Raw genomic sequence first — 14,398 nt, forward strand, 5'->3', positions numbered from 1 at the left:
TATAAAGTCCAAGCATGCTTTTATGGTAATTAAATGAAATAAATACGACAAAATTAAATTTATTCTGACATTAAAAAACATTTTTATGTTACAGTTTTTGAATTCTGTTTTTTAGAATTCATAAAAAAGAGGGGTTAAACAATTTAAAAATGACAAAAAGTTCTCTTTATATATATATATAGATACATTAGTAGTAAGATTTAGTAAATTCAGCAGCTCCCGGTGCAAATGTGTTAAGTTTTTTTTTTTTTAATTTTTATTTATTTATTTTTTACAGAGACAGAGAGTGAGTCAGAGAGAGGGATAGACAAGGACAGACAGGAATGGAGAGAGATGAGAAGCATCAATCATTAGTTTTTCATTGCAGTTGCAACACCTTAGTTGTTCATTGATTGCTTTCTCATATGTGCCTTGACCGTGGGCCTTCAGCAGACCGAGTAACCCCTTTCTGGAGCCAGCGACCTTGGGTTCAAGCTGGTGGGCTTTTTGCTCAAACCAGATGAGCCCGCACTCAAGCTGGTGACCTCGGGGTCTCAAACCCGGGTCCTCTGCATCCCAGTCCGACGCTCTATCCACTGCGCCACCGCCTAGTCAGGCTGTGTTAAGTTTTTTCATTCTTGTGTTTATGAGAAACATGAGCCTGATGTGTCTTAGTGATTTCTTCAATGTTTGGGCATATATTTGAAAGGCAAACTCTCATTTCCTTGTCAATACATTGAAGAATTCCTCTCTTTTTACTCTTAATTGTGTCGAGTGTAGAAAACCCCCACCATACATATCACCTTAACTTTACACCAAACAAAGGATAGAAGAAACTTACCTCCATTCTTTCCAGGGAACATGGAGGGTAGTGTAAACAATCCAGCACCACACCTTAACAGCCTTTTGCAAACTAATCAGGCAAGTGAGGAGGGGGGTTGAGCAGACTGTCAGCTTATAGCCAATTCCCCACACCTCTGTCTCCCCAAAATCTAAACTCCAAAAACCCTGTTGGTTTTTTGATCCCCAATAGGCAGATATTTCTCTGTTATACCATAGGGCGCACCTGGAAATCTTCTAGGGTGCACCAGTGTGCCCTGGCACACACTTTGAGAACCATTGCCCTAGTACTAAGATCACAGTCTGTAATGGTCAGGTCAAAATAACCCTAGATTTTATAAAATATCATTTTATTCCCCTGCAAATATTTTTTGTTTCTTTTTAAATTATTTATTTATTTATTCATTTTAAAGAGGAGAGGGAGAGACAGAGAGAGAGAGAGACAGAGAGAGAGAGAGAGAGAGAGAGAGGAGTGACAGAGAGAGAGAAGGGGGAGGAGCTGGAAGCATCAACTCCCATATGTGCCTTGACCAGGGTTTCGAACCGGCGACCTCAGCATTTCCAGGTTGACGCTTTATCCACTGCGCCACCACAGGTCAGGCTATTTTTTGTTTCTTTAAAAAAAAAACAAAAAAACTGTAAACTTTTCTCCTGGGTATAACCTCTCAACAGGAAAGATGACCACATCTAAATCACAGAAAGAAATTCTGCAGAGAATGTTTATGGAAGTATTTTCAACATTAATTAGAGTAAAATACCAGCCAACTGAGTCTTAGACATTTAAATGATGTTGATGAAAATTACTGCCTTAGCAGCACAGAGGAAAACAGGAAAGGTTTCTACTCAAGGGAATAATTAACTAAATTCTTAGAAACTAGAAAAAAAACCCAAACAAGCAAACAAAAAAATCAACACAACACAGAACCTTACTTATAACCTGTTCCCATAAATAAATGAATTATTCTTCTTAGAGAAAAAAAACATATAAGCAATTGTCGACAGAGTTCAGAAAGGCTAGGTTAAGCATGCAACGACAGAGTAAGATTCTATATTGGAAAAGGAAAGTTGATTGGCTGGGATTCAGCATTTTAGAGGCAGACCAGTATAAACAGAAGTTCAAGTGCAGGCCTGCACAGACTGTATTGGAGTCTTGGCAGTGCTGCCAAGCAGCTGTGTGACTTGAGTTAGTGCCTTGATTCCTCAAATCCTGGTCTCCACAGTTTGGAAGTGTGGACCTGTAACAGTAGTTCCCAAAATATAAAATTGTGATGATTTGATGCAGAAACACAGGAGAAGAACTCACCAAGCTATGAATAAATGAGAACTCTTGTTACAATGATTTCTGCCTACTATTCTTTAATTTTATTTCTGAAAAAACGGGAAGATCACTTAATCTTGTGATGTCAGAAGAAATATGACATCCCCCTCCAATATAGAAGAGAACTTCCATTGCATTGGAGTCTTCACATTTAATTACTAGCCAATCAGCTCTCCTTTTCCAATTTAAAATAAAACAATAAGCAAAAGTTTTTAGATCTGCATATGCGGGGCTTATAACTTTTGTAAACGAATCTATAGTTATAAGTACCTAAAAAATAGATCTTTCCTTCCTTCCTTCCTTCCTTCCTTCCTTCCTTCCTTCCTTCCTTCCTTCTTTCCTTTCTCCCTCCCTTTAACAAGATGTGCAAATGCACATATATGGGGTTGTGTGGCAGTGTAAGATATTAAGAGAGTGTTAAGCATCTAAATGTTATGGAAGTGTGAGAAGGGGGATTTCAGAAACATGGGTTCAAACCCTAGTTCATACTAGGTATGAGGTATCAGGCAAGTCACTTAACAATCTCTTCTCTGTAAATGATTACTAAGGTTTCTTCCAGTTTCAGTTACTGGATTGTATTTTTATTTTTTATTTTTTGGAGAGTCAGAGCAGACACCCAATTCAAATATGTTGTTAGAAATTATCTTCTCTTTTTAATAGAAAGTTCAATTTGTGAGAAAATAGTGAAACATTATTCAGTTTTAAAGTGAATTTTTGACTAGATCTTTTCGTCCAAGAGTTTTGCCATTGTAAGTCCCCAAACCAGAACTGGCTTCATGGGTTCATCGCACAGGACCCCACTTAGAAGGGGTTTACGATTGATTTAATGCCCCGCTGTTGCCTTCTTGAAATGCTTAATATTTGAACAAAAGTCCCTGCATTTTTATTTTACACTGGGCTCTGCAAATTATGAAGCAGGTTCTGGCTACCACTTACAATTTACAGTGTAATTTCTAGGCCTAGGACTTTTTTTTTTTTTAGTTAGAAACCTGCATCGACCTCTTTCCTCCGCAGTCATTCTCAGTTTTACGTTGGTGTGGAACTGCTTCACCAGCCAGACTGCAGGGTGTGGGGACAACTGTGCACAGGACACACAGCCTCTGCCTTTGACTTCAAAGTGCAGAGGCTCCATCACTCAGATCAGCCATCTGAAGGGGCGGAGCTTCTGTCAAAGGCAATTCCAACCTCAGTGCAATTGTTTGCAAGTCTAGTAGATTGTATGGAGGACTCAGCGAGAAGAGAAGTAGTCGCCCTTTGCAAACTGGAGGCTGTTGGTCAGGCTCCATTCTCTGAACACTCCCAATTTCCACCTCCTGGACTTATTGGTGTTCTTAGTATTTTCTCACTGCCTGACCTCCCTGCTTCAGCAATCTTTAAAGTGATGTAAAGAGGCAACTACTCAGAGAAAGGCTCAAAGTTCAGTGCTTGGGATGATGATTCAACTTCAAAACTCACTCTGAGCCCTTAATGTGTGCTATCACTAAACCTGGTGCTGAGAACACAGCAGGAAGCACACACAACGAAGATGAGCTAATCCCAATTTGTCACGGTGGCCCGGCCATTGTGGATTTACTCTCCAGCTCATGAAAGGAGGATACTGCTCGTGTCAGAGAGCTGATGTGAGGATATAAGGAGGTAATAAGTGACTAGGCACTTGAAGAGCTATTTCGTGGAGGTATTTGCAAAGTGCACTGTAGGCACACGATTTTTAAAAACAGCAATTTATTCCTGGATGTATGTAGAGGTTTCCCTCCCACAATATGAGTAGCTTAAATGAGATAGGAAGAAATTTGAATGATTTGCATTCTCTCAATTTTCAGACAGTGAAACTTGTCAAGTTGTCCAGCGCAGCGCCCCTTCTGGACCAGCCACCGAGGGGAAACCCAGCTGAATAGAGATGGCAATAGAGAAAAAGAAAAATCGTGCCCACGCCAGTACTGGCCATGCCCCACTGAAGTCCTCTTCCCACGCCCACCTGATGCTAGAGCCCAGGAGGATAAACCGACTCAGCCCCAGCCCCGGGCTCCCGCGCAATCCTCGCTGCCACAGCTAAACTTGTCTTGGATAGGAAGCGGGCGCTGAGTAAGTGTGGGGGGGCACAAGGGGCGGGGCCATCGCCTATTCTGGGCGGTTGAAGCCGTGATCAGCCTTGGGGGGAGGGAGGAAGGAAAGCGAAGGCTGCGGAGGAGGTGGGGCCAAGAGAGGTGGGCGTGTCCCGGACGGGGCCACGTGGTGGGCCTTGCGCTGGAGCAGGCGGAGCCGGGGCTCAGCTCCGAGGCAGGGCAGAGCCGAGATGGGTGGGACTGTAGGGGGAGGGTCAGGGCGGGGCGGGTTCTCTGCGCGCGGGGGCAGGCTTCTGTCACTGTCCGCCGGCCCGCAGGCTCCAGCTCCGCGCAGCTTGTCAGAGCCCGGGACGCGGCGCCCGGGGAAGGTGGGCGAAGGGACGCGGCGATGACTTTGCGGAGACTCCCGGGGTCCGCCGTTTTCGCCATTGCTGTCTTTGTGGGAGACGCCTTGAGTTCGCCGCTGGTGGCCCCGGGTGAGTTCCCCGTAAGGGCGGAGGCTCGCAGGGGGCGGCGAGGGATCGAGACTGCAGCCCCGCTCTGCCCTGCGCAGCTCCGGTCCTGGCACCACGGCGGGATGCCGGCGCCGAACTTCTGGCTGCCCGGGGGTGGCGGCCGGCCGCGGGGCATGCCGATGGCTCTGGTCCCTTCCTTCCCGCCTGCAGGGCTCCCGCCTTGACTGCTTTCGCCCGCTCCTCTGAGGCTCTGTTACCCCGACCCCCGTTCTGAGCTGTCGCCGGTGTAGGGACCCGGTCTGGTCTTGCATTCATCTGGGGCGCTTCCGCGCGGCACCTCCGAGCCCAGCGACCCCTTTTCTGCCGTCCTTGTCCTGAAAGGCCCTGCGAGCGGAAGATCGTGACACAGGGGACCGGGTGCACTATCGCCGCTCCCTCACCCCCCCCCCCCCCCCGCCCTTTATAGTTTAAAACCTTGGGGAGTTTCAATTTCATTACTTTCCGACTTCTGATGTATTTGTAACAGGTTGGGGATTTAAGATTTCTTTTCACGTATCCGTATAAATCAGGCTTAGAAAAAGGGAAGAGCCGTAAACATTTTTTCATTCTTCTGAGTCGATTCCTGTCACCACAAAAGGAACCTTCTGTGGTTACAGCAGGAAGCCACTAGCGAAGTTGATGAAGTGTTGTCTCCAATGATGAATTTAGAGCAGGAATTTTTAATTGAATTCTAAAAGGATATGTAACTTACCAGAAGTCCTGTCCCAAACTCTCGTTTTTATAATTATAGGCACCAGGGATTTTTTACCACCTATTTCCCTCTTAAATGCCATTTTACTGAGTAGCTTAAAAATAATAATAAACCTATGCCTTGGCCAATTGGGGGTCACCATGACCTGGAGTCTTACTTCAGCAAGCTCTTCAGGTCTAAATAATACACATCTGGAAACTTTCCAGCTGTGACTGTCTCCTGCATAACACTGTCTTCACTCCTGAGAAGATTCCAAGGACAGCTTTTAAACTGGCTCATCACTTTGGCTTTCACTTTTTCATAGAAGTCAGAACATGTCAGGAAGGAAACAGAATGGATAATATATCTCCTGAGTCTTTATTAGCGGACCCTTCAGCCATCCTCCCAAGGAGGTGGCAGCTAGTGATGAGCTATTGGAGGGGAGATTTTGGTTTTCAGCCTGCGTTTCATTGCTGAGACAGGTAGGTGTGTTATCACGTTCAAATTAGACCTAAGGCTGTAGACAGTACTTTACCATATAAAGTCAGTTGCTCCAGAATTTGAAGAACTTAACCTGGGAATAAAATTCAGCACATGATATGCATATAATCCTCCATAACCCACAGAAGTCCATCCCTTAGAGTAAGCATTTACATGATCTCTGAGCAGCCCCCAGCGCCCAGGACTGGAATGGGATGAAGAAAACTCTCATTGAATTGCACAGTAACCTTTTTGATGAAAGGAAAGACTTGAAAAGAACGAGATACCTAAATAGTGTGACTTGAGGCCTGACCAGTCAACAGCTGTTCACGCATTGGAATCAAAGACAGTGTTACTGTCTGCAGGGAATGTTACGGAAGTAGGGAGAAAAGAGTGGGAAGTAGTGTTGTGTTCCTGCTGTGTACCAGGTTTCCAATTCGGCTTTTCATGTGCATTTTACACTTATTTCTCATTCCCTAGCAAGTTCTTATTTCCAGTGAGGCAACTGAGGCCCAGAGCAGTTAAACAATTGGCTCACCATCACATAGCTACTATCTCAGTCAGCGTTTAATCAGAGAAGCAGAACCACTAGATGTGTGTGTGTATATATATACTTATATGTAGCTTTACCTTTGATAACCTAGTGCTTAACTCCAAAGTTCATTTTTTCTCTTTCTACTGTTTCAGAGAGAAAATAGAGCAGTTGTTAGAATTCTAAGACAGGGAGATAAGAACGTTATAAAATGGTAAACATGTGGGTATGGGAAGGTGGGAAGTAGAGGAAAGCAGAGCAGATAACTTCACAGCGGGCAGTGGCAATGTCTTATACTTCCTCCCTCGTGGGAGAATATCATTAAATTTCTGTCCCTTAGTAGCAGCATTTGAAACTATATACCCCAAAGCAGCAGAGGGGATGATTTTCCACAGCTTGGCTTATTTATGCCCTTAAGTTCTCTGGTTACTCAACCTTTGGGCTTATTTGTTTCTCTACCAGATGGTGGGCTGGACCTCCTAGTAAAGAGTGGACAGCAAAGGTCCAGAGGCCGTGAATGAGAAGTGCCCACTTCCTGGGCTCTGTGGGCTGCCATCCAGCCTCCTGACTCCTCATTTAGATGCTAAAGATAATCTTTATTAAATTCTGGTTCTCCACTGGCTGGGTAGCTACCCAGATATACATCTACATAAAACAAGAGTAGACAGAATATTTTGAAAAAGCACCCGTAGAACTTGGGCTTCCAAGTTCAAATTTAATTTAAAAAGGAGACGATAAATTTGAGAAGTGCTGTTACTCTTCCTCTTCCCGTTTCCATGCCCCGTGTCCCCAAAGAAATTAGTGAAACAATCTATTTGGGAATTTCAGAAGTTGATTTTGAATGAGACAGGTCAAAGCCACAGGTGATAGAATCAAGAAATTTCATTATTACCCTTTTAAAAAATTATTATTGATTTGAGAAAGAGACACACACAGAAAGGGAGAGAGGAAAGACATGAGAAGCATCAACTCATAGTTGCCTCACTTTAGTTATTCATTGATTGCTTCTCAGATGTGCCTTAACGGAAGGAGGAGTGGGGGGCTCAAACTGAGCTAGTGACCCCTTGGGCTTTAAGCCAGAGAACTTTGGGCTCAAGCCAGAGACCTTGGGATCATGTTGATGATCCTGCGCTCAAGCCAGGGACAAGCTGGCAAGCCTGCGTCCTCAGGGTCACCCGTTAAGCTCATTGTGACTTTTTAAAGAACTGTTTGGCTCTGATGTTGAAGTTTAATTATATATTGAGAAATTATTTGAAACCGACAAAAATTATTTAAATTCTCATTGGTTAAAAGTATTATGTTAAGAGATTTCTAACTATTTTAGGGCACTTACTTTAGTAATTGGTAAAGATCTGATGGGCTGCTGAAAGCAGGTAGAATAAGGAATCCAAGTGGGGTGGCTACCGAGGACTAAAATTGGAATTTGGAGTTAGTTCATTGTTGACACTCTACTTTCTTTGGAGGAAGAAATACCTGTTTTGTGGCAGACTCCTGTCTGTGTACTCGGCTCATTTAATTCAATTCTTATAATACCCTGTCCTGTAATACGTCCTGGAATAATGTAAATGTTCCTGTTTGTTTGTTTGTTTTTATAAATGAAGAAATTGAGTCTTTGAGAAGTTAGCTTGAAAAAGTAACTCAATAAAGTAAATGGTTTTCTAACCACTATGCTGTACACCTGAAACTAATACAAAATAATATTGAATGTAAACTATACTTGAAAAATAAAATAAAATAAAAAGCCACTCAAATGTATAAGTTGGATTTTGACCTTTATCAGATCTGCTCAGTTCTGAAGCCTGCTCTTATTATATTACTAAATCATTTTTTTCTTTCACATGAGAAGTATCCTTTTATTCTAAAATATAAAGAATCACTGAAGGTAATGGCAAGAGATAATGGAAGAACATCAAGCTCTAAGTCAGAAAAGAGCCCCTGCCATGTTCGGGGAGCACGGTTCTCTCTGCCTCCATTTTCTTAACTGTAAAATGGGCACGTGCCATCTCCTATCTTGATCTGCCTTACTCGCTACTGGTAGGGATCAAATGAGCTATTATTGTCTCTGAAAGGTCTTGGCAAATGGCAAAGTGGCACATATATCTTTTATCCTGTGTATCTTTGTTTCTGTATTTCTTCCCCAAAGTGCCCATCAGGTTGGACTTACATTACAATGTCAACCAAACTATCTAATACATGTATACCACTGATCCTGTAAGGTTTTCACTCTGGAGGTGGCGATGGTTTTGCAATGATAAATTCATTGTACATATATAAAAGCTGAGAGGGACACCACAGATCTATGAGTTTGCTGCCATTGACTGGGGGTTAGGTAGCCGAGTCTTCTTTTCTCATTTTCCTTCAGCTAAAATACAGTTCTCTTGGTATTTTGGAATATTCCCCACAAGATTTAAAGTTTGGAGGGAAGGGGATCTCATTACTCTAGGGCGCTTGCTACTGTTAGTCTATTTCATTCTGGTCTTTTCTCTGTTTTTCACTTGAATCATCATGGAAATATAATTTTGCAGCCTACCTTCTTCACTTAATGTTATACATGAAGGTTTCTCCATTTCCCTACACTCAAAAATGGCTGTGTCATGTTCTATTACATGGATTCACTTTATTTTATCTCATTGTGCCTCCAATTTAGGATATTTCAGTTGTTACTAATTATTTTCAAATGAATTTTTAAAAGTTTATTGATTGACTTTAGAGAGAGAGGAAGGAAGAGAGAGAGAGAGATAAAAACATCAAGTTTCTATATGTACTCTGACTGGGGTTCGAACCCACAACCTTCACATACGGAGACGATACTCTTACCAACCAAACTATCTGGCCAGGACTCAAATGAATTTGAAAACTCATTGATTCAGTGAACATCTGTGTGTGAAGCTTTGTCAAAATATTGATGACTCCCCAGGAAATGAGTTCCTGAAAAGATATTGTGAGGGTCAAAACTATTCATGTTTTTGAGGTGTTGATGACATTAATATTGGTGACCTGAAGATTGTCCCAGTTTATACATTCTCAAAGCAATAGTCAGAGGGCTCAACCTTTCACAATGCTGGCATTTTCTCGGAAAAATGTATTCATCAATTTGTAAGGTGAGAATTGGTACCTTGATTGTTTTAATTTGTATGTTTTTGATTACTAGTGTGTTGACTATTTTTTTTTGTGATATTTGAGCAATTTATACATATCTGTAATCCTTTATAGACAATTCTGAAAAAAATCTCTGAAAACCAAAAGAATTTTTTTCTTTTGAGGCTTTTTTTTGCATACTCCGTTGGTGGTAATCTGTACCAATGTGATTCCATAGGTTATATTTATCTCAGTGTGAATATTGCTAAGTTTTGCTGCAGTTCTATGAATCAGTTTTTGACTTCTGAGTGTTATATAATGCATGCTAAATGCATTGCATTACTGTTCTAGAATCACAAAGTCTGAATTTCAAGGCACATCTGACCCCCGGGTTTTCAGATAAGGGATTCCAGCCCTGCATCGCCACTTCTGTGACTCATCTGTTCACGTCAGTGGGCAGCCAACTGTAAAACTGCTCAAAATAGTAAAATTAGCCTATGGAGAAAATAACTCCTCAAATGAGTGGCGCCGCGCAGAAAGAAGCGGTATTTTGGGTACTCTAGTGTGGAATCTAGTAAGATAAAGCTATCTGGGAAAAGCTGAAGTTTTGATCATTTTAATGGCTTTAGGGATAGGCGCCCATTAGAATGGAGAAGTTGGAGAGAAGTTGGGCAGAAGTTCTCCTCTGCCGGTTACTGACATAGCAGCTCTCTGCGTGAGGGAGATAAGAAACGGAATCCACCCAAGGGACTTTTGGCAGAGGGAGGGATAGGTCGAGGTTGGCAGATACCCCAGGCAGACTGAGTTCCCGTACCCACTCATCTCACCTTGAGGATCCTTTTGCCAAACTAGTGGGACTCGGGGAACTGGTTTTCTGGGCTCCCTTCAAGCTACCCCAAGGCCCTGTCTTCTTGTCTTTGCCCATCCCAGGATCCGAACAGCGGCCAGCTCTCCCTGACCTCCACCCCCAGTTTTTTGTACAGCCCAGAGTACGACTGCTAGTAAAGTGCCTGTGATACAGAGAGAAAAGAAATCTTTAACCCACTTTCCTTGTCTGTATTACGGAGAAAATAAGACGGAGTTGCCTCGTGGACGGTTGTTTCAAGATAAAATATGCACAGTCCATGCCGTCCGGCCCTGAACGTGCCTGATCTTGTCTGATCTCAGAAGCTAAGCAGGGTCGGGCCTCCGTAGTACTTGGATGGGAGATAAAACATGCATGGCACAGTGTGTGGCATGTAGTAAGTGCTAACAAAGTATTATTATTATTTTGTCCTTCACCAAATACTAAGCATTTACTAACCTGCCACAACTATCAGATGGGACCAAGTTCCGAACCGCTCAAGAATCTTCCTTCCAGTTACCCTGTCTCATCTTGCTCTGAGCCCTGGATGCTGAGGCCGGTGTGTGATGGGCAGGGGGCTTTGAGGAGGCAGCGCTGGGTAGCACCCCAGCCTCCAGGGGAAGGGGGAGGAACAGGGACCAGTGGGCTTGGCAGGGAATTCTCTTGGAACGTAGAGGGGTATGTGAGACTGAGCCATTTAGCTCTCAAAATTACGCAAGGAAAGAGAGGAAGAAAAAAAAGAAAGAAACCATTACCTTTATGTGATGCTCTTTTGGGAAAGAATTTTGGAAGATTCACCAACTGGTTTATCTCTAGCCAGTTTATCTATAGTCATAAAGCCAGAATATTTTGACAGCTTTCCCTAAGATATGATGTAGTTACCCTATTGGCATGATTTTTTTATTATCCAGGGTCTCATTTTGAGCCTATGCTAATGAGTGACTTGGGGTGGTGCCGCCTTGGGATAGGGCTGGCCACCTGAAGGTGATCAGAGGGCTGGCCTTTTCATCCCCGCCCACTGACCCTGGTTGGGGAGCAGGGGGAGAAGAGGGGGGTGGGGCCATCCCAGGAGAGCACAGAAGCCCCTTGCCCTCTCCCAGTACCTTGCCCTACGCATCTCTTCCCGTGTGGCAGTTCCTGAGTTACAGCATTTTGTAATGAACCGGCTGTTTAGTGTGTAAAATGTTTCTTTGAGTTCTGTGAGGCTTACTAAATTAAGCAAACCCAAAGGGAGGGGCGGTCTTTGGAACCTGCGATCTATAGCCTGTTGATCAGAAGTGTAGGTGACAACCTAGACTTGCGCATCTGAAACCTGTGTGATGTGCGGGGGGTGGGGGGGAGTCTTGTGGATCTAACTCCTTAACCCAGTGGCGGGGTGGTGGTGTCTGACGTGGTCTCCCCGCAGGGAGTGTCAGAATTGAGTTAATTGCTTGGTGGGGTTGGAAAAACCACAGATTCAAATGAGAAGTAGAATCCTGTAGCTTTAGGGCTGGAAAGGACCTTGATAATCTCCTCAAGGCTTCTTCGGAGATGAGGAAGCTGAGTCAGCAAAGCCAGGGCTTGGACGGGGCTTCCTCACTGGGCCTAGGACTCACTCTCCCACGGTGGCCGAGCTGGTCCCCTCTGCCGTGGCCCCAGCTCTGCGTTCCAGGGTCTCCATTTGCCCTTGGTCCTCATGCCCCAGGGCCTTGTTTCTTAGCTCTGGGTCTGCGTGAGCAGGCCCTGAGAAGAATGACTGGCCAACTCCCTGTTGAGACTAAATGTGTTGTTTTCAGTTGTATCATTTTAGAGTCAGAGGGGACTTGGTGCTCATCATGTAATTAACCCCTCTTTTTGCAGATGGGGAAACTGAGCCTGAGAGGGTCAGGGGCCCGCGGAGGGCAGGAAGAGCTGTAGTCTGTATTGGTACCGAAGAGCAGGCTATGAGGTTTAGTGAGGGAGGGCCACTGTGTGTGTTTTGGTCACTGTCCAAGGCTCGGGACCCAGAACAGAGCAGACATTTAAATGTTGGAAGGAAGGAAGGAAGGAAGGAAGCCGGAGCTGGAAGTCAGGTGTTCTATTCTGTCTGAGGCTTTTCCTTTATAATACAGCAAAGAGTTAGGCCTTCTGAGGTTCACCCACAAATCTTAGCTGTGGTCCCCTCTTTGTTTGCCAGCCTATGGGCCATATTGCTCCCAATGCCCGAGGTGGAAAAGTCGGTCACAGAGATGAAAAGAATGACCATTAAATGTCAGCCCTGCCTTTACGAAGCACTTTCCAAAGACGAACTAAACTCAGTTGTGTTTCTGCAACCAGTACTTCACACGTACCTATTAATTGTATATGTCATATTTTATAATATTTTATACCTTTCCTTTATACCATTGTTTCATGGGTTAAGTTTCTGATTTATTTATTAAGTCAGCAGATATTACTGAACTGCCCGTGTACAAGGAACTGCCTGGGAGAAGGGATGTGAACCAGATAGACTGAGGCCGTGCCTTGATGGAGCAAGCAGGTTATTATGGAAGGGGATTAACAAGCAATCGGGATAAAGTGTCATTGGCACCTCAGTAAGGAAGGTATGGCCCAGGGCCTGTGTATCTGACCCACTGCTGGGGGTGGGGTGAGAGTCCAGTAAAGGTTAAACAAGACTTGCTGGAGGAAATGAAGTTTGAACTTGTAAAAACGTCCGTGTGAGCCAGGTGAAGGGAACTAGAGGTCATGGAAGAGAGGAGGCGAGAGTAAGCAAAGCGAAACAAACTCAAGCAAGCCCTAGAATGAACCAGAGGGCTGTTGAAACACATCGCTGGGCCCCACTCCTGGGTGTTTGAGTCATTAGGTCTGGGAAGGGACTGGAGAATTTGCTTTTTCCTGGCATATTCCCAGGTGATGCTGCCTAAGGATCAAATGTGAGAGGAAGAGATAAGACATGGAAGAAATCGGTGGGTTGTGTTTCTTTTAACCTGGAAATCTCATTCCTCCTCGTGGGCTACCCGTCTCCTGTCCTCTACCCGTCCTTCAAGCTGAGATTGAGGGTAACACCTCCAGGAAACCTTTCCTAGGAAATCGCACTGATTATAGCTCCTCGGAGTCCATGAGTACATGTTGCATCCATTCGACGTTCACAGGTAACTAGATGCAGTTGTTTGCACTGTGTTTGGTCGAACTAGAGCTCCTCCAGGCAGCGGCTCATAGAAGACACGCTCAGATATTTGCTTGATCAGAATTACTTCTTGCGACCACTCCGAGGAGCAGGTTGCCACATTCTCTCTCTGCTTAGAAGAGATGACGAGACTGAGGCTTAAAGAATAGCTAAGACGAAGGGAAGTGAAAAATCTCTCACTCAAGTCACAGATGAAGGGAAGCCACAGCTGGATGTATGTTCATTGTTCTCAAGTGCTGTTTGTGTTAGATGAAATTGCATGTACTCTGTGCCTAGCACCACTGGTGAAAGGAAGGTTTTATACTTGTTTGTTTGTTTGTTTACCATCTACTTAAAGAGAAAGCCAAGGCATCTTTTAAATTGAATGTAGATTTTTCTTTTAGTGGAAAATTGGCAGTTATCCAACGAATTCTTCAGGAATTGTTTATTTGCTTTTAGAGTAAATAGTTGAAGGGAATAATTCAATTTACATATCATTAGGTTTATAAATGATTTTTTTTTTTTTAAATTGATTGATTATACAGAGAGAGGAAAGGGTGGGGAGTGAGAAGCATCAACTCATAGTTGCTTCACTGTAGTCGTGTGCTGATTGCTTGTCGTATGTGCCTTGGCCAGGCAAGCGTAGGGCTTTGAACCGGCGACCTCAGCATTCCAGGTCGACGCTTTATCCACTGCGCCACCACAGGCGAGTCAAGTTTATAAATGATTTTTATAAAATTTTGGCATGAGATAGAGAGTAGGGGAAAATTGATTTTGGTTTCCTGAAGCAACACAAGTAAGATAGCTCATGCTATTAATTCTTCTGGACTGGCCAGAGGAGTTGAGCTGGGTGGTTGAAGATTCATAAAGAACCTGTACATAAAGTGTCATGTGGTAGGTAAGGTGAAAAGCCAGCCAGATTCTTTTCAATCTCTGTAACATGGCAAGCCTTTCT

The 14,398-nt window shown here is 43.9% G+C and overlaps 1 protein-coding gene across 2 annotated transcripts in view; it reads left to right on the plus strand.

Annotated features, from left to right (window-relative positions):
- The first annotated feature begins 4,469 nt into the window (after positions 1-4,469).
- RELL1 (RELT like 1) overlaps positions 4,470-14,398 on the plus strand; it is a 70,427-nt gene continuing 60,498 nt past the window's right edge. For both annotated transcript variants that reach the window (XR_010731958.1, XM_066280775.1), the window contains exon 1: positions 4,470-4,676. Coding sequence is in view for 1 of the 2 variants with exons in the window: in XM_066280775.1 (XP_066136872.1) it covers positions 4,589-4,676 (88 nt within the window). In the remaining variant the exon portion in view is untranslated. The remainder of the gene's footprint in view (positions 4,677-14,398) is intronic.

This window comes from Saccopteryx bilineata, chromosome 5 (genome assembly GCF_036850765.1).
Source record: "Saccopteryx bilineata isolate mSacBil1 chromosome 5, mSacBil1_pri_phased_curated, whole genome shotgun sequence".
NCBI classification, from domain to species: Eukaryota; Metazoa; Chordata; class Mammalia; order Chiroptera; family Emballonuridae; genus Saccopteryx; species Saccopteryx bilineata.